General features: G+C 53.4%; 2 protein-coding genes across 6 annotated transcripts; both read left to right on the forward strand.

The window, feature by feature from the left end:
* Positions 1 to 790: 790 nt before the first annotated feature.
* Positions 791 to 12,638, forward strand: BAIAP2L2 (BAR/IMD domain containing adaptor protein 2 like 2). 4 transcript variants are annotated; one of them, XM_062620584.1, is made up of 14 exons: positions 792 to 1,332; positions 2,266 to 2,341; positions 2,637 to 2,723; positions 3,809 to 3,870; positions 4,463 to 4,534; positions 5,121 to 5,237; positions 5,644 to 5,790; positions 6,199 to 6,351; positions 6,814 to 6,952; positions 7,722 to 7,950; positions 8,817 to 8,888; positions 9,228 to 9,390; positions 11,069 to 11,109; positions 11,899 to 12,638. In XM_062620584.1, exons 1-14 carry the CDS (start codon positions 1,294 to 1,296, stop codon positions 11,972 to 11,974), a joined length of 1,473 nt encoding a protein of 490 aa, XP_062476568.1. In that variant the 5' UTR covers positions 792 to 1,293; the 3' UTR covers positions 11,975 to 12,638. The 4 variants fall into 4 exon arrangements, with proteins under 4 accessions (XP_062476566.1, XP_062476568.1, XP_062476570.1 ...); XM_062620583.1 differs by having other exon boundaries at positions 793 to 1,332; positions 9,228 to 9,408; XM_062620582.1 differs by lacking the exons at positions 11,069 to 11,109; positions 11,899 to 12,638 and having other exon boundaries at positions 791 to 1,332; positions 9,228 to 10,058.
* Positions 12,639 to 13,242: 604 nt separating this feature from the next.
* On the forward strand, positions 13,243 to 23,266 carry SLC16A8 (solute carrier family 16 member 8). Of its 2 annotated transcripts, XM_062620581.1 has the most exons (5): positions 13,243 to 13,931; positions 17,244 to 17,480; positions 17,973 to 18,116; positions 18,721 to 19,584; positions 21,360 to 23,266. In XM_062620581.1, the coding sequence occupies exons 2-5, from the start codon at positions 17,252 to 17,254 to the stop codon at positions 21,752 to 21,754; spliced, it is 1,632 nt and encodes a 543-aa protein (XP_062476565.1). In that variant the 5' UTR covers positions 13,243 to 13,931; positions 17,244 to 17,251; the 3' UTR covers positions 21,755 to 23,266. The 2 variants fall into 2 exon arrangements, with proteins under 2 accessions (XP_062476565.1, XP_062476564.1); XM_062620580.1 differs by lacking the exon at positions 13,243 to 13,931 and having other exon boundaries at positions 16,185 to 17,480.
* The last annotated feature ends 770 nt before the right edge of the window (positions 23,267 to 24,036 follow it).

A 24,036-nucleotide genomic window follows, 5' to 3' on the forward strand; every position in this document is an offset into this window, starting at 1 on the left:
TGTGGGGGCTGTAGAGGTGAATTGGCCTGTCCCTGCAGTCAGCCCTGGGAGCAGGTGAGTGGTGTGAGTGTTGGCTGTCCCATGAAGCACGGTGTCACGTGCTGGACTTATTAGTTGCAGCCAGGGGAGATGCTTTGGGCCAGCTGCCATATAAAAATCCTCTTGGGGCTGGCCAGGCTAAAAAGAGGAACACTGAAATCCCTTTGGGATACAAGTGACTGTAGACTGGGCTTTAGTTTTTGTATCCCCAGGTGGTTCCTGGGCAAGTTAACTGCTGCATGCCTGCTGGACCTATGCCACTGGTTTGTAAGGGACACCACCATAGGGGTAGGCACTAAGGCATGAATAGGGCTAAAAACGGATTACCTACATTCTGATCTTCAGTTTCACGGATGTGATTGTGGAATCAAGTGGCTTCTAATGTGGAGTAAATGGTTTCATTTTCCTACATAAAAAAGGGGCTTCCCATGGGAAACCAAACCTCCACATCCTGAAAAGGAGATAATATGAACTCCTTTCTGCTTTTTGCCCCTGGCGTGCGCTCCACCCCAGTTTGTAAGTCTGCGCTATCTGCAAGGACTTCCCAGAGTGGTGCTGTGTGGCAGCTGCTTGCACATGGGCAGGGAGAGCAGGAGGGTTCAGGCACAAGGTTATGCCTGCCATTAGGGAGTCTCATTGGGTGTGGGACAGAGATAAAGAGCCAACGGGCTGATGGCTGGGGGAATAGCAGGCAGGGAAGAGGTGGAACCCATTCTGAGCTTTCCTGTCCCTCTGCCTGCTGCCATTTGTTACCTGTGATTGCAAGCCAACAGGGATCTCCTGACTCATGAGGTGTCTTTGTGAGAGACCGAGAATGCTCCCCTAGCACACCAAGCTGAGCAAAGCCACCTTGAACGGTGGCAGTGAGGGAGGCAGCGAGCCATAAGGCGGTTTCTCTGGCAGGTGGCTGGCTCTGCAGGTGTCGGGGCAGGCAGAGCTGGGTACCAGCCCGGCCATCAATAATGCAGGGAAGGGCTCACATGCCCTTGCTGGCTGTCGCAGGATTCCTCTCTCCCCAAGAGTCCGGTTACTTCCAGAGATCAAGTTCCAGCCTCTTGGCTGGTGAATTATTAAACTCCAGCAGTGCTCCATTCCCTTTGTACTGCGGCTGTGTCTTCCTGCTCTCCTTCCTTGCCAGCAACGGCCTCTTTCCATCCAGCCGGCTGTGCAGAAGTGGAGTCCTCCAGGCCAGGATAGTACCTTGTGCTGTTCTTTATTCCTTCTTCCTCTCGGAGAGGGGAAAAGGCTCCAGAGATGGACCTGTCCTACAGATCCACCATCTCCATCTATAAGGTGAGTGCTGGCACCAAAGACTGCTCCTGTCTGCCTAGGGGAGATGCATGGGTGGGAGGAAAAGAGCCATTTTCTCCCTTGGGTGGACAGCCAAGGGCTCTATCCCTTCCCCAGGGTAGCAGCAGCTCCTGTGGGCTCTGCGCTGTGCTTGAGAGCAAAAGGCTAGCAGATGGGGAAGGTGGTGTGGGTCTTAAGGCAGATCTGGGAAGGAATTGAGTAAGCAGTGTGGTTCGGACATGGAGCGTTCATGGTATTCTTCAGGATAACACACCTTGGTTGCTGGCAGGAAGGAAATGTTCAGTCAGCTGTTTTCCTCCTTGCTGGAAAGAGCAGTCTGATCTCACAATTCCTTCCCTGTGCCCCTCAGTGCTGTACCAAGGTGGTGAGGACGGGGAGAAAGAAAAGAAAGAATCTCTGCTATAGGCAATAAACACCTTTGATGAATACAGCAGGGAAGAGCATAGAGGCTGGTCTGGTGCAGTCCATCCCTTCTCTTAATTAAGCTGCTGAGTCTGGCAGTGCACCACATCCTGGCCAGGAAAAAGTCATGTACATGCCTGGATAATAAATATTGAGGTGATGGAGTGAGGGGAAAAGGCTGCTCAGATCCCCTTGAATTATCCTCCCATCTGCAGTGGCTGTGGGGCCCTGGGAGAAAGCCACCATCAGGTGACCACTTGGGTGTGCAGCAGGCTGCCTTGCTCTCTGGTATTGCTCCTCTCCTGGCTGGCTGGAGAGGACTGGGGGCACCCGAAGGTCCCTCTGGTGCAGGAGCTGACTTTGAGCAGGGCTGCACATCACCGCGGCTATCCAGGTTGTGGCTGTGGGAGCTGTGTCCCTGCTGCATGCAGCTGAGCCACAGCAGGACATTGACCTGCTGAGGTCTCTGAAGCGTGGCTCATACTGGTGTTCACGTGCTTCTGCCTGGCACAGAGTATCCTGGAGCAGTTCAACCCCGCGCTGGAGAACCTGGTGTACCTGGGAAACAACTACCTGCGTGCCTTCCACGGTGAGTGGGGTCCCGCAGAGCCAGATCAATCTGCTCCACATCCATCCCGGGTGTCCACTGTGCCATCACCCAGGACAAAGTTGCTGGTCCCCCTACTCTTAAATGTCCTGTGCTGCCCTTAAGTACTCTTCTGCTTCAGGACCCACTGCTATTATTAGGCATAGATTGGGAGAAATGGGATGCCCTTGCCTATAAGTGAGGTACCAGAGGGTGGCTGTCCCGTGCACTGCTTGCTGGGGCTGGTGATGGTGATAAGGCAGGCCAGATCCTCACCGCTCCTCTCCTCTCCTCACAGCATTATCCAAAGCAGCTGAAGTGTATTTTAAGGCTATTGAAAAGATTGGGGAGCAAGCGCTGCAGAGCTCCACCTCACACATGCTGGGTAAGGCTCTCCTGTTTATGATTCTCTGTCCTGTGATGAGCCACAGTTACATGCTTTTGGCCTTCCCCCTTACCTGGTCCCTCTCTAGGTACTGGGGAAAGGAAGACAGCTCCTCTAAATGGTGTCTCCCAGTGCCAGGCCCTGTCTAGGTGGTTAGAGTCACATTTATTGTATGTCCTTGAACAACCCAAGGCTCCAGCCCTCTCTCCTGTATCCCTCTGAGATCAATGACTGAGCTGCTGGGATCTACCTCCAGCAATGGACCTCTCACGGAAACCAGTCCTTGCTGCCCTAAGAGCTGGAGGAACCCGTTTTCTCCTTGCAGGTGTGAGGGAAAAGCTGGAGAACGTGGATTGACAATAGCTGGTGGGATGTTGTCCTCCTGAGCTTGCAGCAAGAGAAATGGCAGCTTGGAGCTGAAGGGCAAATAATTCCATAGCCTAATGATGGCTGCTGAAAATATGCTCAGGAAATTGCTCTATTGCTAATCATTTTAATAATAAGCTTCTATAGCGACTCCTACAGTCATCTGCATCATCCAGCTAGCTCCTGTGCTTCCTGTCATTAGTCTCTTCCTTTCCCAGTTTCATGATGCCAACACCAGTGAATCAGGACCATGCACAGCATCACAGAATCATAGAATAGCTAGGATTGGAGAGGACCTTAAGCTCATCTAGTTCCAAACAGCAGCAACTGCTGTAGCTGCCTTCCTGTAGGACACCCAGAACCATGCGCCGCAGCTGGGGTGCCACTGGGGTTAGAAATGGGATCCATAGGTGCTGTGACAGAGCAGAAACCCAGCACCCTGCCAGCACATGGAGCTGTAACAGAGCACTGGTCTGGCAGCTTCATGGGCTCAGGCAATCCCGCTCTGATGGTGCCTAGGGAGTGGTGGTGGAGCTGAGCCCTGGGAAGAAAGGCTACCAGCCTCCTGCAGGGAGCAGAGAATGGTGCTTTGTGATAGCTGTTGGACTTTCACACCCGTGTATCATCAGCCTGAGCGGCACACTGCCAGTCTGCCTCCTTGGGCACACAAGGAAATGGCTGCTGGAATTCCCTACCTTCTCCTGGCTCTTTGCCTGCAGGTGAAATTCTGATGCAGATGTCCAACACGCAGAGAGTCCTGAGCTCTGATTTGGAAGTGGTGGTGAGTGGTTTTCCCGAGGGCTGGGGCAGGTGGGGAATCAAGGGACTTCCTTACCAACAGCGTTTGCCCAGTTCACCCCATCTCTTGCTGTCTCACATGCCTGCTGGCAGGCACCTGCCCCCCGTTCTCCCTGGTGCACGTGACGGATGCATGTTACAGAGCAGCATGCAGAGAGCCCAGCTATTGTTCAATGTTTGGTGCTGCTGGTGGACTATCACCGCCGCTCCATAAGCATGGAGGTGGATGTGTGTTGGATTGAGCAATTCCTGGCTCTGAAGATGTGGCATTCCCATCCTCTCTTTCCCTGGGTCACAGTGATGGGAAGGAGTGGAGGGGATGCTAGCCCTTCCAGACACTGCTGTTTGTGCCCATGCCAAAGCTCGAGGGTGACCTATGGTTAGGAAGGTGCTGGATGCTGTCCCCAAGGCTGCTTCAGAGTAGCCTTGATGTGCCCATTTCTGGTTTCTATATGGGGTCCAGGGGGCAAGGGAGTCATCAGCTCTGCAGGTTTTACGAGCCACCCTTCACCACAGCACTTGTAACTCCCCATATGGTGAAGGGATGAGATTGATGGCTCCTTCACCTCTTCCAGGCTCAGACCTTTCATGTGGACCTGCTGCAGCACATGGAGAAGAACACCAAAATGGATGTACAGTTCATCAGTGTGAGTGATTACCTCCCTTCTCAATTCTCATTTCCCTCTCCCCTCTCTCCAAGGGCTTTTGCTTTATTACTTGAGGTGTTTCCTTGACTTTCCTCAGCAGGAGTTAGGGGGCTTGTCATAGACCAAACCTCTCCCTAGTTTGGTTGGTAATGGAGTGATGAAGGTTCTTTGTGGAGTGGGACTTGCCAAATGCTTCAATGGGGCTGAGAGACTCAGCATCCCAAAAGCAGAGTTTCCAGCTTCCCCAAACCACAGCCTCTGCATGGTCCGAGTCCTGTGCCATTGTGGCCCAGCTGGACATGCTGGTGGGCCATGTCACAGGGAGAGACAGAGGCTGTGGCTTTGCTCCCAGTGCTGGGGGAGCTGGGTGCCAGTTCTTGCTCCTGAGTTCTTGAGGTTCATCAGCATTCTGGGACTGTTCAAAGCAAAGAGAAAGGTAAAGAAAGGTGGTTTTTATGAGAGGTTCAGGTAAAGCCTGATTTCAGAGGCACTCAGGTGTTCAACCGCCCATCAGAGCACGACCCTTGTTGCATTACAGTGTGCCTGGGTCTCTGTTTTCTCACCCAGCCTGGTTTCTCCCTGACAGGAGAGCCAGAAGCAGTATGAACTGGAGTACCAACGCAGAGCCACTAACCTGGATAAGTGCATGGCAGAGCTGTGGAGAATGGAGAGGGCCCGTGATAAGAATGTCCGTGAGATGAAGGTGAGCAGTGATTACAGGGAGGGGAAGGGGAAAAAGAACTGGGGGATTTTTCTGGAGTCAGGGATGATTTCTCAGCAGCTTTGTCCTTCCTGAAAAGCCAAGGGGTTTGCCCCAGCATCCAAAAGGCCACAGGCGTACCTGGAAAGGAGGAAACTCCTTTTCCACAGGGTGCTGCTGACCTGCAGTGCTCATTCTTGCCAAGCCCTCTCCTCATTTAGCAAGCATTAATGTGGGAGGGCTCCATCCCTGGCACTGTGCTGTAGCTTCTCTGTGCTGCTCCAGCCCTGCAGCCGGACTGGGAAACTGGTAAACACGATCTCCCATTTCAGCCCTTCCCCTGCCACGTATGATCCCACTCTGCTGCATTTATGCTGATCCCTTCTTCCCTCTTTCCCCTGTGGCCCAGGAGAATGTGATGCGGCTGCGCTCGGAGATGCAGGCGTTTGTCTCTGAGAGCCAGAGGGAGGCTGAGCTGGAGGAGAAACGCCGCTACCGCTTCCTGGCTGAGAAGCACCAGATGCTCTACAACACCCTCCTCCAGTTCTACAGCAGGGTATGGCCTGGCAAGCTGGTGAGCAGAGCTGGAGGGGAGCAGGCAGCGGGAGGGAGCCAGTGCTGAGCTGCCCCTGCAGTGAAAGCAATGTCTGTGCATGCACTTAGCAGGAAACCCGATTTCACTTCTTGCTGTGGAGTCCGGGCTGACTGTGCTAGGCAGAGAGAGCATGGCTGGGGCTGAGGATAGTGCTGACACAGGGTTAGCTGGGTGTGTGAGTGATGGGAGAGGGAATGGGGATGTAGGTGTTTATAGCAGGGCCTTTGGGACCGTGGAAGGTGCTCCTGAGGGGCTCCCACAAACCTAACTGTGGGAGGAGCCGGTCCCTAATCTAACGCATGTGGCAGCCTTGGATCCCTCTGTAGCTCTTCTGCCCTGTCCACCACCTCCTCTTCTCCCCCTCCCCAGGCTCGGGCCATGATCCAGACCAAGGCACCGCAGTGGAAGGAGCAGCTGGAGGCCACCCGCAACCCCTCAAACAGCCACTCGCAGGGTCTTCTCGGAGCCTGTCATGGTCAAGGGTATCCATCGGGCCGGCTCACCCCCACCCACCTAGAGATGGTGAGGAGCCCATGGACAGCCTCCACCTTGTTTGGTGAAACCCTGGAACAGGGGAGAGGTGCCCCATCCCTGGAATCATTCAAAGCCAGGCTGGACAAGGCTCTGAGCAACCTGGTCTAGTTGAAGATGTTCCTGCTCAGTGCAGGGGGTTGGACTGGATGAATTTTGAAGGTCCTTTCCAACCCAGACTATCCTATTCTATGATTCTATGATTGATTCTGTGGTGGTGAAGCTGTTACTGCCCCTTTGAGATTGCAGGGCAAGGGCAGTCCTTGGCCAGCCATGATACTTGCTGGCTTGTCCAGCTTCCATGGCTGTTCCTGACCAAGATGAAGGGAAAAGTGTGCATGGGCAGCAATGAGGGAACGTGCTGGGTTTGGCTTCCTGAGAGAGACTGTGTGTCTTTCAGAGCATCTCCCACTGAACTGTGGATGTGTATTCAACCTCCTTTCCTTCCAGCAGCCCCAGAGACCCCTTGGGGACTTTACTTCCTCCATGACTGGGAGTAGATCCAGCATCTTCTCTCCAGAGCCTCCAGAAATGAGACTGTCTCCTCAGCCAGAGCCCCCCAGGCAGCCACTGCGGAGGACACCATCAGCCAGTATGACCCATGTCCAGCAGGGGCTGGACCTCTCAGGGAACAGGGTTGGGGATGGGGAGGGTCCACCATTCTATCAGACTAATGGTCTTCAGCCACGTTCCTTGACATGGTGGGAAGACCATGCTTATGGGAGCTTGGAGGGCAAGGCTGAATGAAGCAGAGGGTGAGCAGGGCCCATTCAGGACAAGGCCAGGACTCCCGGCTGTGTGAGGTGGGGAACTCACAGATGTGCAATTTCCAGTTTCTCTTGAGCCATGAGGGCTGGTTCTTACTGGAGTTCCCATTTGAGTCAAGCACCTTCCCTCATGCTGCTACATGAAATACTAGCCTGCCCCACAACCCAGCCACTTACCTCATGTCTCACCTGCTTATTCTTCCTAAGGAATTCCAGCCTAAAAAGTTTAAAGAAACCCCAGAAAAGGACAGTGGGAGAGAAGACTTACCCAAACAGTTGTTCTAGCAGGGTCAGGGAGAGGGCCATCAGCCAGAGCATCAGCTAGGGCATGTGGTGCGTGTGTTTTAGACATTTGGCCAAAGGAAACATAGTGCAAAGCTTGATTTTCAGCTTGAGTTGATTTTCCTCCTGCAAGATGAATGTTCTCCCATGCTTTTCCCATGCTGTGCCCTGCTCTCTCCCTGTAGAGAAAGGCCATCTACTCCTCCTCTAGAGTAATTGTTCCACTGGGGAAGCACTGGTCCCTTTGAGGCAGTGTGGGTCCTGCAGGAGGATGCCGGGCTCCAGGCAGATCCCTCTGATGCCTCCCCGCAGGTTTGCTCCCAACCGGCCGCACTTCCCGGTCGGGTTCCTTTGGTGAGGCCAGAAGCAGCGGCAGTGAAGGCAGGAGGACGAGCGGCATGGTGAGAGTGCAGGCTATCGTGCCCCACACGACCGGCGTCAACCGGACCTTGCTACGGTTTGACCCTGGGGATGTCATCACGGTGCTGATGCCAGAGGCACAGAACGGCTGGCTCTATGGCAAGCTGGAGGGCTCGTCCACGTATGTGGCTTTGGTGCTGTAAATCGGGCTGATGCAGGCTTGTTGGGTATGGAGCTGGGAGGTTTAAACCCGAAATCATCTCCCCCCTCCGCTCCTGGTGCGGTCTGTGTGTTGCCTCATACAGTATGTGTGGAACTTCACTATGTCCTCAGTCATGGGGACTCCCCAAGCCAAAGAGATGTAGTGGGACAGGGATGAGCTGCCTACGGAAGCCCCAGGGGCTTTGAGTGGAAGAGCTAGGGGCACAGTGACCACCTCCTGGGGTGCAAGGCTGAGCGACTCCTGTCATGGGATCCAGCCCAGGGCCGTGAACTGCTGGAGTTACCTGAGAGGCCTGGAGTTTCTCAGCTCACACCGCAACTGCTGCACAGGCAGGGCATGGAAACTGCTGCACCCTCTGCTTACTGAATTACTCCCTGCGGCACTGCCAGCCAGCACCCGTGCGCAAGACTGTTCCGCGTGGGGTCCCTGTACTGCACTCTGCAGGGAAGCTCACACTCAGATAGGAGATGAACAAGAGGGGGTTCTGGGTTTGCCCTGAGAAGGGATTTCCACAGCTTCCTTGTGCTCTGGCCTTGACTGCCTCATGACTGTGCTCAGAGAGAGTCTCTTCCTGCATTGCACCGGCATTGCTCTCAGGAGCACAGATTGTGCACAGCCTCTGAGATAAGCGGGTCCTTTGCCAAGCCTGGTGACTACCCTTCGCCCCATCTAGGGGTGAAGGATGTGCAGAAGCACTGTCACACAGGGTAGCAGCAACAGTGGCCTGGGTGATGTGTGTAGATCAGCAGTGCTGGGCAGCTGGGTCTGAAGAACCGCAAACCGTGGCTGTCTGGACTTCATTTGTCTCTGTTCCTGTGCCCTAGGTGCGGCTGGTTCCCTGAAGCTTATGTCAAGCCTCTGGAGGATGCGAGAGAGATGGAGGAGCCAGCTACCAGGTAACTGGAGAGCAATTGGCTAGGCAGGAGCTGGAGTGGCTCCTGGTAGGTCCCTAACTCCAGTGGGTACCTGTTTTGGATGTGCCTTTGGGAGAGCTGCAGAGCTCCCGTGCTGAAGCACCTGCTGAGCACCTCACTGCACCCTGAGACCTCACAGGCTTACCCTAGATGGTTCCTCTAACACGTGCAGTATCTTCTCAAAGGCACTTGTGAGTGTGCCGGTCCAAGGCATGTGCATTTTCTCCAGAGGCATCCCACAGATACATGTGGCTAGAAGCCACCCTGCTCCCTATTCCTTGCTCTTCAGCTCTCACCCCACTGTCTTCTTCTCTTGCTCAGGTCCTTCCCACTGCGAAGCAGTCACAGTATGGACGATATCCTGGACCGTCCCAGCACTCCTTCCTCTAGCAATTACTGGCCTGCCACTGCCCAGCCCCATTTGCCGAACCCACCTCCCCTCTCAATGGGTGCTAGCAGTCACCAGAGTGGGGTGGTCACCCCCGTCAGTTCTGGCTCCAAGGTGAGTGCAGGAGGAGTGACTGGTGTGGGGGTGCGTGTATGGAGTGGGCCACATCTGACTTCCATCCTCCAACACACACCTTCTCTGCATTTGCCTGTTGAGAAAGGAAAACACCTTCCAGATGTTGGTGTGTGACCTCCTCCCTTCCTGAGTTAAGGAGTTTTGTTAGCACTGGCCTTTCTCACCCAGTCTGTTTGCAGGCCACCATACCCTGGTGACCCCTGCCAGTCAGCCTTGTGTGTGCAGATGCTCAGTACCTCGCTTTGCCCCCACAAGGGACTGCGTTTGTGCCCTTGCCCTTCTCATTTCTCTCTCTTTTTGCTCAGCAGGGATCCTTCAGTTCCGCCCTTTTCTCCATGACCCCCCAGCCTGATTTCTGGTGGCTCCAGGGCAGCACCTCTTTCTGCTAATAGTAGGACCATGGAGTGATCAGGCTGGGCTGGGTGACCAGCTAACAGAGATGCCATCCTTCTTCTCCCTTCAGAAAATGGAGAGGAATTTCATATGTCTCCTCATCTAAATTCAAGCAGGGCCTGGGTTAAAAGCACAGCTGGGCTAAGGGAAAAGCTAGGGGCAAAGGCTGAGGGCACACTCATTTTGGAGGGCCTTAGAACAGGTTGTGTCAACCCATGCCTTACGCATGGCGTACTGAGGAGCTTCCAGCTGTGGGGAATTGACTCGTGAGGGCACAGTTAAAGTTTTGGACAGTTAAAGGTGAGGACCTGGGAGAGGAAAGAACACTGCTGCCCATGGGACATTACTTGCTCAGTTTCATAGAAGGCTGGGAAACCTCATCTCTGGTTGCTGGTTCCAGGCCAGTGTGAGATTACAAGCAAAGGCATGGCCTGAAGGACTGGAAAATGCAATATTTAGTTATTCTTTATTCCCTTCATGTCCTGCTCTCTGGTTTCAGGGAGCCTCAGGCAGCACAGCACAGAGGGGAACAGGATCTGCAGCCTATCACCCCCTGTGGGTCGTGGGTTTTCACCCATCCCCAGGGCTAGGGTGTAGGGATAGACCTGGGGTTGAGCAATGAAGTCTGTGGAACATTTGGAGTACCATGGCAGAGCAACTGAGCCTCATGAGAAGTTTGGAAAGGCTCAGCCATACTCTAAGCTAATACCCAAGACGTCCTTCAGTTGAGCCAGGAGTAAATGTGTGTGTGTTTGGCTGCCCAACTGGAACACAGATAGCCACGTGTGACTTTCTGCAGAAGCTGGCATGCTTTAGCAGGTCAGTTGTCACTGATCCTTCACTATCTAATAGCCAAGAATAAGGGCCACAGGGCCTAGATCCATCTTTCTCCATCAGGTTGGTCCACGTTCAAGAAGTGCGTGGTGTAGGGTAGGCAGTTACAGCTCTTGAGTTCTCTGTGGATACAGGAAGCATGTGATGAACCCTTTGCCAGAGTGTGTGAGTAACACGAGGGGGGGCATCTCTGGCTGTGCTGGCAGGGTGAAATGTAGCTCAGACTGTCACTGTGTGCTGTGCTTTTCAGACACGACACTTCAGGGATCTGAGGCATCTTTACCAAGGAAGGTGTCCTAAGGGAACAGTGTTGTGTGAAACCTTCCTCAGTGTGTGCGGTGTCTCCTGTCCCACTTGTGTCTCTCCATTCCCTACCCCAAATCACCCACTGCTGCCTTTCTCTTCACTGCAGAAATCAGGAATATTTGACCAGCCCCCTGAACTCTTCCCACGGTGAGTGAGGCGTGAAATTCCACCCTGGAATCATCAGACAGAGGAGGATTTATTACAGTTTTATAATAACTTAATCTTTTGGATTATCAAATATGGGAGGAGCAGGGAAGTGCCTGGAGGAAAGCAATGCACAATCCACCTTCTAGGACAGGAGGGAGAGGTGGGACATTCTGGCCTTTGCTGACTGGGAAGGCTCTCTCCTGTCTTTGGTAATATGAGGTAGGACTTGAGCACCCTCAGCATATGGGTCCTCCATGCTCCTTCCCATCCGTTCTGGAAGAGCCACAAGAGCAGCTGAGTGTGGAGCTATGTTATTCATGCAGCTCTGCCTGCTTCGAAAAGTCTGAGGCATAAGGAATGTGGCTTTTAGCTATGATGACTCAGGTCTGTGGAGATGAGACTTGCCACAAATCCCTGCTTTCCTTCCCTTTGTGGTTGGGTTGGTGTCTCCCTGTTTCTGGATGGTGCTGTAGCCTCTTTCTGCTCCCTGACCCCTTGCTTGGATGGTCAGGGGCCACAAGTGTGGAGTGCTACTGCAAGGGACAACCTTTGCTAGTGTCCCTCCTACATCCCATGGAAGAGGGAGCCCTGAGGTAAGCCCAAGGGGAACTTGGCAGCAGAGTGTGTGTTAAGGAGAAAGAAAACTCCTCAGCAGCAAGCTTTACTATGCTCCTCCTCAGCGTGGAGGTGGCTGTACAACAGGACTAAGTACCCTTAGCTTGGTCAGCGGGACCCCTGCATGGTCTTTGCAGGTTTCCTGCTGATTGCCTGTTTTCTTTCTCCTTCCAGAGGTACCAACCCCTTTGCCACAGTGAAGCTGCGTCCCACAGTCACCAATGACCGCTCAGCACCCATCATCCGATGAAGCAGGGCTGCAGACCGCTGATAATGTCAGCAGGAAGGAGGAGGCATACAAGATATGGGCTGTGCCCCCAGCTAGGCAGCAACCTAGTGCTACCACTCATGGAGTAACCTCTCTTTTCCCCTCCCTTACCTCTGGATCATCAAGACTTCACTGGGCTGCCTGGCATGCTTTAGCCAGCAGCAGATCCCTTCTGTCCCCCCTCTCTGTGTGATGTTACTGTACTTGAATGGGAGAAGTGTTGTGTTACTGGTGCTGGTGGCCTGGGAGAGGGGATGCTGCTGTTCTGTGAGGTGGAGGGATGGGTGGGTAAGGTCATCCGCAGCATGGGGCAGTGCCAGCAGGATGACAAAGGTGAAGCTTTGCTGTGGGCAGAGAAGGACTCTCACTGAACAGTCCCTTTGCTACCAGAAGAATGAACCCCAAAGGGAGGAGGTCACAGGAGGTCTCTCAGCGCTGTGAACCAGCTGACAGGGTCTGCACTGTGCAGCGCTCTGCTCTCGACCCCTTTGTAGCAGCATCTGCCCCTTCTTACCCCCAGCGCAGCCGCTTCCCTCACTGCACAGCCCTGGGGCAGGCAGGGGCAGGGACAGTGCTGCTGCCCTGCTCCTCTGCCTGTTGTCCTGGGGAAAATATTCGGTTTTTTTAAATAAAACAGAGAACGATGCTTCTGTGGCCATCCCAGGGGTCGGGATCTGTGGGGACCTCACCAGCCCGGAGTGCCCTGTATGCTCTGAGGCCTCACGGGAGAGTCGACGTGGGAGAGGGAAGGAGCACAAGCGATGGCCAGGACTTTAGCCGATTAGCCTTATTAATAGAAATTAAACCCTGGCTGTGAGTCCTGCAAAGCCCCCACAGCCCCCCCACTGCCAGGAGCCTGAGGGCCTATGGGGATTGACAGCCTTGGTCTTTGCCTCCCCAAAACCCCACCTGGGGTGAGCTCCAGCCCTCTCCCTGGAAAAAAAATGGGTTCCCACTTGTGTGGCCAGAGGCTTGTCCCCAGTGCCTGCCAGACCTCCTTATAGGTGGCAGCCACTGAGAGGATTTGGGGTTTTATAAGGATGGATATGTTGGTGGGCTGGATCTGGCACTTCAAGCCGTGGCTGGCAGAGTTTTCTCAGCTGGTCCATCCTTGCCTTCCTTCTCTGCTGTACACGTGCAAAACCACACCAGTGCTTCTCCATCCTTCTGGCTGGCAGCTGAGAAAGAGGTGGAGGGCTTTGAAGCAGCCCCTTCACCTATTTTACCCCTTAATGAAGTGTGGGCTACTGCCCCCTCCCTGGCACGCTCTGTCCTGGCTGGGTCCATCACCAGCATCCCCTATCCTCACCCTGCTTCCTCCTGCCTCAGCCCCTCTGATTCTGCCCCCGCCAGCCTGCCCCGCTGTGCTGGGAAGGGGAGGAGCCCCTGGGCAGAGGGATTACGGGGGAATTCGGGCCGCGGCAGGCAGCCACCTCCTCCCCATTGGCTGGGAAAGCCTCTTAAAAGTGAAGGAGTGCTTTCTGCCCGCTCAGCACCCGTCGGTCTCTGCCGACCTGAAACCATAAGCGGCTGCTGACCCACATCGACGCTGAGAGTGCCGTGAGGCATTACCTGCACACACAGCAGGCAAGGGGGTCCCACACACTGGGCATCCCCCTGGATCGGCCGCAGGCAGCATCGGAGCCAGAGGAGAGCAGGCTGAGAGGGGGGTAGCTCTCCAGTGAGGACATAGTTGCCCCAAAAGGAGTGAGGCACAAGAGACCTCCGGAAAGGCTCTGGATTCCTGCAGGCATCACCCTGTGCCCGGCTGACGGCGTGCCCACCATGGAGCAAAGAGCCAGCAGGGCCATCTAACCGTGTGCCCTAGCGCAGCGCTGGGAAGTGCCAGCCAGAGGGAGAAGGGGAAGTGCTGCTGACCGGTCCGCTCAACCCTCGGAGGCTCAGCCCCTGCTCGGGAGGTTGTTGCTTCATTGCACAGGTCAGTGGTGTGGAGGGATGCTTGAATCCTGGCGCTGGGTGCCAATGGGACAGCTCATTTAATTTAAGCCTGCACGCATTTAATTCTCTAACAAAAGCTTTGTGTTGTCTGTGGGCTGGGGAGGCTGGTGGCGTGAATCATTGCCCTTGCATTCAATAAACAGACCCTTCACCCCACCTGTACTGTGTGAAGGCCTAGGAGCCATCCTAGCATTTATGTGGACCCTTCTGACTGCTGCCTGCCAGGCACAGTGGGGCTTTGCTGGGCATCATCCAGCAGCAGCTACTTTATGTTCTGTGTGTGTCCAGGGACTGGCAGCCGTGGCTGAACTTGCTGTGGTCTTTGCCCTCCCACCCTGGGCTTGTGACTTCTGGTGTCAGCACAAGTCTCCTCCTGGCACCCATCCACAGGTAGCTCTGCAGCTCTGGTCCACCTGCCTGCGATGCACAGGGAAGGACATGTGCCCGTGCTGATGAGCTTTTAGGTGCATGTGAACTTACTCGTGGTATTTTTACCTGTGACTAAAGCTCCTTAACTGAGGAGAAGAGAATAGCAAGCTGTAGAGTGTGCAAAAGCAGGTGCAGGGTAAACAGTGCTGGCAGCACTGAGGTAATGGTTGGACCTGATGATCCTAAAGGTCTTTTCCAACCTGGTTCATTCTGTGATTCTATGTGCAGCCGCGAACAGAAGCGCTAACGCATGTTCTGCTGTGTTAGGAACAAAGCAACTCTGAACTGCCCAGCTCAGAGCTGGGATAAATGTGTTACAGTATATTGGCCTTGGAGGCATCTCCAGAGGTGATCTCCTCTGGTGGACCTCATCTTTTTCAGCCAGTATTTATCTGCAGGCAAGTAAAAGCTCTTTCACGCCTTTGATGTACAGTTCTGTAGTACTGAACAAGTGGCTGTTGAAGAGGTGCTCACCCAGCTCCAAACTCTAGGAGTACTGATGGATGTTTGTCTAATGGGCTCTTCAAAAACAGATGTTGTGGACTTATTGGCAGGTGATGCTGGAGAAATCTCTGAAGAGCATGCCACTGGTGGACAAGTATTTTTTTGCTAGGAAGCTGGGAAAAAAAAAAAACGATAGCCAAAAGCCAGATGAATTGCAATGGTTTGATTCATTTCATTTGTGGTGCAGGACAAGAGCAAGAAGAGTGAGGGTAGGAGAGGGGCTTGGATGAAAAGGGTCAGGGTATGTTTGGTAGCAGTCACTCCTATTTGAAGTAGCTATGTGCAGGAGATGGTGCAGTGATGGAGCACCAGCACTGATGGAGAAATCACTGCGCTTTTGCAGCAGGCCACCTTTTGTACAGCCGTACCTGACTGTGAGTCAGGTGGAGCTAGGAGAGGAGGGTAATGGCAGAGGCTGAGTAAGACAGTTTAGCCTGGCTGTCCACATGCCAGTGATCCAGACAACACCAGAAAGGTTGTGAGGGGGGAGGTATGGGTGTCTGGAGAGCGTACAAGTCATCTGTTCTTCCTTGCCATCATTCTTTGCCTTGAAAATGTCTTTATAGCACCTGTTCCCAGTTCATGCTCCTGTCCCTTGCCACAGTCCCTGAGAACTGAGACTTAGGGGGAGACTGGCCCTTCTGGTTCAGCATGAGAGCTGTTAGGATATGGCTGCCCAGTCCATGCTCAGACTCAGATCCTGCTCCCTCTTCCTCATTGTCCCGGATTCATGGGTTCACCTAGTCATCTTTTTTTCCTTGTTCCCCTAAACAGCAGCTTCAGACCCTCTCAGCAATTCTCAGCCCCATTATCAATTTCAGCTCTGCATCCTGAATCTCCTGCAGGCTGAGAAAGCCAGTTGCTCTCCTTTTCTGTGAGAGACTGGTGTCACGGGGTAGTACCACCTCTTGCCAAGCAGGGGCCCTTTACCTGGGCTCTCCTGCAGCTTCTGCCATCCATGAGTTTGCCTAAAGGATTTGTATTTTTCTAACACACCGAGCAACAGCAGCTATGGGAATCAGGTCAAGTGATGTCCATTGCTGGGAGAGCATGAAGAAGAGAGGGAAGTCCTCAGGAAACGTACACAGACCCAAAATTTCCAGGTCTAGCCCTGTCCGTCCCGTCCATAGGAGTGTCCTTGCTCCCTCAGCAGTCTAAGGATATGACTGCTGGCGTTTCCCATGACCATCAGTGTCAAGGGATGTGGACATTGTCACTATCTCACAGTCCTTCAGCTAAGGGATCTGGGGAGGAGACAGAACACTTTGGGATTGTGCTGCCAGCAGGGGGGTAATAGGGCAAACCAGCTGATAAAGCCCAGCTCAGGCATGGAGAAAGCCTCTCTGCTTTCTAATGCTTGTCTGATGCTACTTGGGAGCATCTATAATCAAAGTCCAGCAATAGTTTTACATAGAGGTGTGAAAATAAGCCTGGCTGACCAAGAAACTGGGGCCAATGGTGCTGGAAGGGATATGTCAGAGACCTGGTGCCTAGGGGAGAAATGAGAAAAACATACCCATAGCAGCCAACAGAAACAAAATTCCTGGGCAGCTTAAGAGCCTCAAGAGCTACTCACAAGACACCCCCTCTAATTCCCTCCTTCTCCCCCCTTTAGGCTTTGTTTGGGCTCTTATGTGTAGGTACAGAGCCCTAATCTCTCTGGCATGCAAATAACCACCGGTTTGCAGTGCTTTTCCCCTTCACCCATTTCCCAAATCTGGCCCCTCACAGCAGGGAAGGGAGGGCGAGAGAAGGCAGGGCCTCCCAGAGGAAAGCACAAGGGGGCTTAATGGATCTCCTGTGCCTCACTGATGGGGACTTCTGTAGCAGGGAAAGTCCTGGAGGGCTCCCAGGACTGAGATGGAAGAGGCTTGAGAGAAGATCTTGGGAGCCAAAAGGGATCCATGCTGCTGGCTTTCACCATGCACCAGCCTGCAGGCAAGGCTGGATATGGCACAAGTGGGGTGCTGCAGGTCCTGGTGCCCCACCACACCAGATGCAGCTCTCCCGTCTCAGCTGGGAGCTGTGACCCTGCTTGGCTGTGTCTGACCAGGAGTTAGTTACAGAGCTGTAGGATGCCCAAGCTCAAGGGGGGAGCTTCCCACCTCGGCTCAGTTGTGGCTTGACCTCAGAGCCTGAAGCAATCCTGCCCTGCCTGGCAGGATGAAGGTACAGAGAGATAATGTGGTACCCCAGGGAGGCTCTCGGAGCTTGGGGATGGCCGGCATGGAGAGAAACCTTGTAGCAGATGTTTGCCTGTACTGCTTTTCTCTTCTTGCAGTGCCTGGAGATTTCCCTCTTTCTTTTTTCCCCTCCTTCTGTTGCCTTGCTTCCTCCCACAATGTCTTTCCTCTCCTAGGCTAGACAATGGGGAGACGTGACCCAGAGGAAGGGCATCTCCCAGCTCCTGTGAAGCCCCCAGATGGTGGCTGGGGCTGGATCGTGCTCCTTGGCTGCTTTGTGATCACCGGCTTCTCCTATGCCTTCCCAAAAGCCGTCAGTGTCTACTTCAAGGAGCTCATGAAAGATTTCCATGTGGGCTACAGTGACACAGCCTGGATCTCCTCCATCATGCTGGCCATGCTCTATGGGACAGGTGATGCTTGGACACGCTCCCTCCTTCCCAGCTTGTGCCTTCCCTGCCCTGCTACAGGCCAAGACCCATGTCCCCATAAGCCTTCCTCATGCTCACTGACCTGGTGACATGCAGAATGCAACTGTCTCACCACTTCTCTTCTAGAAGTGTGCTGTATGGCTGTCATGTCCCCTTTTTCCTCTGCTCCAGGAGACCTGAGATGTGCCCCACCTGTCTCTCACACAGTTAACATGGGGTTTGCTCCCATTGCTCAATTGCTGCCCCTATCACACCAAGCCCCTCTTGTTCCCAGGCACTGGGGGGGCTGAAGGCAAGGCAAAGCAGTCTCCACATCCCTTGGCTGGGCCCAATGGATGTGCATCTAAGCAGCCGAGCAGTGATCTCTGTCATTAATGTTTCATCTTCCTGAGTGCCCTGTTTGGGCTGGCTGCCCCTTCCCACTTGTCCCATCTCCTCCTGGTCTCCTACTCTGTCCCCTCTGCTTCCTCCCAGGACCGGTATGCAGCATCATGGTGAACCAGTTTGGCTGCCGGCCCGTGATGCTCATTGGCGGGCTGCTGGCTTCCTCTGGGATGATCTTGGCATCTTTCACCACCAATATCATTGAGCTTTATCTGACAGCCGGCGTGCTGACAGGTGAGAGCCCCAGGAGTTGGGAAGGGGACACAGACTTACCTGCAGAAGAGCCAAGAACACGCTGTATCTCCCTTTAGCATTACATCTAACATTAGGTCTTCCCTCACCTATTTGCATCTGCTCATAGGAGGCATCGAGTCCTGAACACTGCATGTGTGGGAGATGCATCTGCTCATAGGAAGCATCTAGTCCTGAACACTGCATCTGTGGGAGATGCATCTGCTCATAGGAAGCATCTAGTCCTGAACACTGCATCTGTGGGAGATGCATCTGCTGGATCTAAAACGATGCTCAGTTACCATGGCAACTTGGGTGGTATATAGTGGTAGAGGAGAGAGGCAAAGTTCCTGTTGAAGGCACAGGTCCTGTTAAACACAGCCATGTTTACCTCTTTCAGATACACCTCAGGTAGACAGCTTAGCCCATCTTCTCCAGGGGCAGCCCACCAACATGGGAGCAGAAGGAGCAGAGGCTTTTGAGGGACACATGAATCCCATCATGGGACTTCGGGACTAAGGCAGCCTGAAGGGAGCTTCAGCCTGTTGCAAACCACGTCTCATGTTCTTGTACTTCCTGTTCCCTCCTGGCTCTCACCCTCCTGCAGGTTTGGGTATGGCGCTGAACTTCCAGCCCTCACTGATCATGCTGGGCACATACTTTGACAAGCGTCGGCCTCTTGCCAATGGACTGGCTGCTGCTGGGAGCCCTGTTTTCCTTTCCTCCCTCTCTCCACTGGGGCAAGTGCTGCTGGAGAAGTTTGGCTGGCGAGGAGGGTTCCTTATCATGGGTGGCCTCCTGCTTAACTGCTGCACTTGTGGGGCAGTCATGAGACCCTTGGATACAGGCATGAAGAGGAAGACGGAGAAAACTCGGGACAAATATGAAGCCAAGGAGATGCTGCCCATGGGAGGGAAATCAGAGGAGGGAATCAGCACCACTGACGGAACCATGAAAGCCAAGAAAGCCAAGAAGAAGCCCAGGAAAGGAAAGAAGCTTCTGGATTTTAGCATCTTTTCCAACCGAGGGTTTATCATTTACACTATTTCCAAGTTCATCCTGGTCCTGGGTCTCTTCGTGCCCCCCATCTTGCTGGTCAACTATGCCAAGGACACAGGTGTGCCAGACACAGAGGCTGCATTCTTGCTCTCTATCATTGGTTTCATAGACATCTTCGCCCGCCCAGCCTGCGGCATGGTGGCAGGGTTGAAGTGGGTCCGCCCTCACGTGGCATACCTGTTCAGCTTCTCTATGCTCTTCAATGGCTTGACAGACATCTGCAGTGCCAGGGCTAGCAATTACACGGGGCTGGTCATCTTCTGTGTGTTTTTCGGCATCTCCTACGGCATGGTGGGGGCACTGCAGTTTGAGGTGCTCATGGCCATCGTGGGCTCCCAGAAGTTCTCCAGCGCCATCGGGCTGGTCCTGCTTATTGAGGCTTTCGCTGTGCTCATCGGGCCACCCTCTGCAGGTAGGTCTCTTGCCACAAAACACAGGTGATTCATTTGGCTGCCATTCCATGCTACTGCAGGTATTGGGCACGGTATTTGATGAAAGACCCTATTCCTCAACTTCAGATTTCCTCTGGAAACTGAGATCTGAAGTAAGAGCTCCCAGTCTCACTCCATGCACCACAACTGAATCTAAGCAGGGCACAAGACGGCAGGTGGTATTTCCCTCTGCTTTGCTCACAGACCTGAGTGGTGGCAGGTAGACAAAGCTATCCAGAGATATGCATGACTTCCAGTGTCCTTCAGTCCTGATCAGTGGTACTTCCCTCACTTTCATGCTGGGACCCAGGACTCTGTTTTCACTGTGAATGTTGCATAAAATCATGTTATAGGTAGGGTCAGGCACATGCTGCAGGCAAACCTTTGAGAGTCTTCATTACGACAAGGCAAAGATCTTTCAAGTTCTCCTTGGTGTCCATGGCCTTTTGATTGGTAACGATCTCAACTTGTGTTGGCCCCTGTCCAAAGGCACAGGCATTTTGGTGTCAATCAAGTCAAAACAGCTCATAGAGCCACCTGAGGCATTTACTGTTACTTCCTTTTAAGAGGATTAAGGCACAGTTTCTCAACCAATCTGGTCTAGGCTACAGTAAGGTCCATGCGCCACAGACAGTCCATAAATGAGCTGCTGAATGGAGAGACCCTTCACCCAAGAAACTGGTGTAGGTCACTGTTAAATGTCACAGGAAGTCAGATCATGCCAAAGGCTTATTTACAAATGAAGTGAGGTCTCTGCATGTGTGATTTGTGAGGAAGGGTCAGGGACAGACCATGGACTACTTTGTTGCTTCCTGCACTCCCTTCCTTCAGCTGCAACACATGAGCTAAAACCCATCGGTGAAGACCTCTAATGATCTGTTCCCTAGCACGTACCACCAGTTATGAACAAACCCACTCTCAGCAGCTCCACCCAGGCCTCAGGTAAAAACTGATGTTCAACAGAAGATCCTCTTTGTGGTAACAGTAATTCATGTCTTGTCTTAAAAGCTGTGGGGTAGTCAGCAGTCCTAGGCCAGGGAGGGTCAAGGAATACCTGTCATGGAGGCAGATGCAGATAGATCATGGGGATGAGGGGGATTGAACAGCACCTTGCTCCTTGGAGCAAGACACACCAGGGGGTAGCAATGGGGGACATCCCTCAGCCCTCCTGACTCAGCTCAGCTGTGCCTTGACACTGTGCACACGCACAATGGGATGCAGATAGTGCAAAGCCACTGAAGAAGAGTGCTGGGGGTAGCCAAGTCGTGGTGCCCTCCTTCCCCCCAGCAGGACCTGCAGGACCCCCCGGTTCAGGGAGCCTGGGTGTGCTGGCAAACCCGACAGCTCAGGCCTGGGGAGCAGTACTCGGCTGGAAGAAGGGGGTTGAACAAAGTAGCTTTGTTTGTGTAATCCTCCTGAGCTGCTTCCCGCCCCATGGGTGCTGAGGGAGTTTGGCGCAGGATAAGCTGCACACATGCATGCAGGCGTGCACGCAGGCTCCTTGCTCACCATCCAGCTTGGATGGGCAGGGCACATACATTCACCTGGAGATGAACTCACCACATTTACTGACAGTGAGTGGAGAAGATATCTTGAGAACCTCTCTTTGGCAGAGAAATCATCAGGTGTGGGGCAACCAAAGGGACTTCTCTGCCAAAAAAGAGAAATGGGTCCTCAGGCAAATGCAGGTGCTGGTCTGTCCATGCAGGAACATGTAGGCTGAAGCTAACTCTCTCATTTCTTCTCCGACCATCAGGCCGCTTGGTTGACGCTCTCAAGAACTACGAGGTGATCTTCTACCTGGCAGGCTCAGAGGTGGTGCTCTCTGCTCTCTTCCTGGCCATGGCCACCTATTGCTGCCTGAACCGAGGCAAGAAGAAGGAAGGCTCCCCGGAGAAGAACCCTGCCGCGGGTGGTGGGAGCGACACTGAGGAAGCAGAGTCCGATGTGCAGGAGGCTGAGGAGCACAGCAGTGACAACCACCAGCCAGCCCACAGCACCGACAATGCCATGGTGGCAGCCAGCGAGGAGGCCAACCATGTGGCAGAGGAGCAGGGCAGGGAGGGAGGCGGGTGTCCCGCTGGGGACGGGGAGGTGCTGGCACGAGACAGCTGCGATGCTGACCAGACGGTGGAGAGGGACAGCTTTTAGCCAGGGCAGAGGAACAGGGATGTATAAATCTGGCCTTGTTTGCATGCACCTCAGCTTGGGAGGGTAGGTGGGAGATGAGGAGGAGAAAGTGGAGACAAACACAGATATAAGAGGGAGAGGTGTAAGAATAGCTGGTCCTTTTGTACATATGTCCACATACATACCAGTGATATGCCTACTTGCATCCTGCACCCATGCTGGTGCAACTCAGGCTCAGAGCAGCCCAAACACCAAAAAGAAAACAAAAAATCATCTTCTTTCCTCACTTCCAAACCAGCCCCAAAGAAAGTCTGTTGAAGAGGCTGCCAAGGACTCTCCTTCTCCTTCTGCATTGTCATAATACAGAACACAAACAATTAGAGACTCTTTGCAAACAGATCTGGTACGCTTTGGTTTGGTGTCAGTGTTTCTTCCACCTCACTTCCACAGTCGGGATAGCACCAGGCCAGCTGGAACCAGGTTTAGGAGGTGGCGTAATTCATAGCGATCATATGAGCCACCTCCAGCTGCAGCCAGCATGGGCGCAGACACTGCATTCCCTGCAGTGCCTCCCTCAGGCACTGCCAAAGCGGTGGGATACCTCCCTCTGGAGCATCTTTTGTGGGTGGTAAAGTTGGGGCAGTGATACATGATTCTGCTCTTCCAAGTGGGGAAGTGCTGGGTAGAGGCTGCTGCAGTGCAAGAAGAAGACATCTAAAAAGGTTAATGCCATTGGGTGAGCAGCCACGAGACGGAGCCTCGCCGACAGGAAAAGCAGTGAGCTATCAGTATCTAGCCTGAAGTGAGTCCTGTTGACGTGTGAAGGAGCAATTTGGCCTCTATGGGAGGTGGGGGTTTCAGGGCAGGTAAATAACTGTGTCCCAGGCAATTCGCCACTCACCAGGAATGGCACCAGGCCCATGCGTGCTTTCCTTTCAGAGAAAAACCCCTTACGTAAAGGAATCAAATGTAAGGCAGAAAGACAATCCAGAGCCCCCAGTGCCATTGATGAAGGTGTTGGAGCACGTGGTAAGGCAGGCATGACTCCCTCACCCCTGCTGCAGCGGTGGATTTCCAGATTGAGAGGACAACCTTCCCTGGCATGCTTAAACCACTCCTAATCTGCTTTAGGACTGGACCTTTTATAAACAACCCTGGGCAAAGCCCTTTCTTCCGGTTTCCTGAACTGTTTCACCTCAGAGGCCCTGGGCGAACCTGTGACTATAACAAGGGATCTAAAACTAAGCAGAGGGATACACGGAAGGCAGCTCATGGGACCATCAAAATAGGTGTTTCATTCCAGACCATACTGACTACAAGTTAACAGGCAGTGGGTGAAGCCTGCAGCACCCGCAAAGCCATTTAAACAGGGAGGGGAGAAGGGACATGAAGGAAACGGTTTCATTCTAAACGTTCCTAAGCAAAGAGCAGTCAGTGACAAGCAAAATAAAGCTGCTGAAGAATGTCAGTTTAAAGAGACATAAGAACTGGACATTGGAACTAGATTATCTGAAAGGTCCCTTCCAACCCAAACCATTCAATGATTCTGTGCAATTGGAAGGGAGAAGGTAAACCCCATGGTTCTGTACCCTGCCCCACCACTGTGGGTCAGTTACAGTCATGACTTTGGGCTTCTTCCTATTCAAATCCACTTAGAAACATCCCAAATCAGACTAAGCCTCATGACAAAGCCCAGCTGCAAAGCTCTGGGAGAAAGAGAAGGAGCAGCAAGAGTGATGGAGCACTGCAGGCATTCATTCACTGCTCCACAAGCTTATTCCCCCCTCCCCACATGGTAATATCACTGTCCCTGCTCTGCTCAACCAAGTTGCTCTGCAGTGCTTTCCCAGCAACCCTAACCCCCTGTCCCCCAGGCCTGGTTTCCCTTGGTCACCAGTACCCCCTCAAAGTGGCAGCTCACATCTTCCCAGTGGTCCAAGGCCCTTGTCAGCCAGGCAGGTCATGGGAACGAGGTCCCCTCTGTTTCCTTGTCACCAGTCAACGTTCCCCACTAAGCCTCCTGCTCTGAAATCTTTTCACAAACCACATAAAAGCCCTCAGGGTACCAGATGTTGCTACAGACAGTGCTGTAAGATCCCCAGACCTCTTCCTCCACCAGTCAGGTTGCAAAAAACATGGCCAAGCTGCCTTCCACTCCTCATTGTCAGCTTTCAAGCAAGTTTTCTCTGTCCCTCTGAACTGCTCCGTATTATGGCATAACGAACAGCTCTGAAAGAGGATCAGGGTCTTAAGCATCAGATCAAGCTTGTGATGCAACAGCTGAGCTGTATGGAGAAGCTGGC

This window comes from Pezoporus occidentalis, unplaced genomic scaffold (genome assembly GCF_034315485.1).
Source record: "Pezoporus occidentalis ecotype Australia unplaced genomic scaffold, CSIRO_AGI_Poc_V1 ctg221, whole genome shotgun sequence".
Taxonomy (NCBI): Eukaryota; Metazoa; Chordata; class Aves; order Psittaciformes; family Psittacidae; genus Pezoporus; species Pezoporus occidentalis.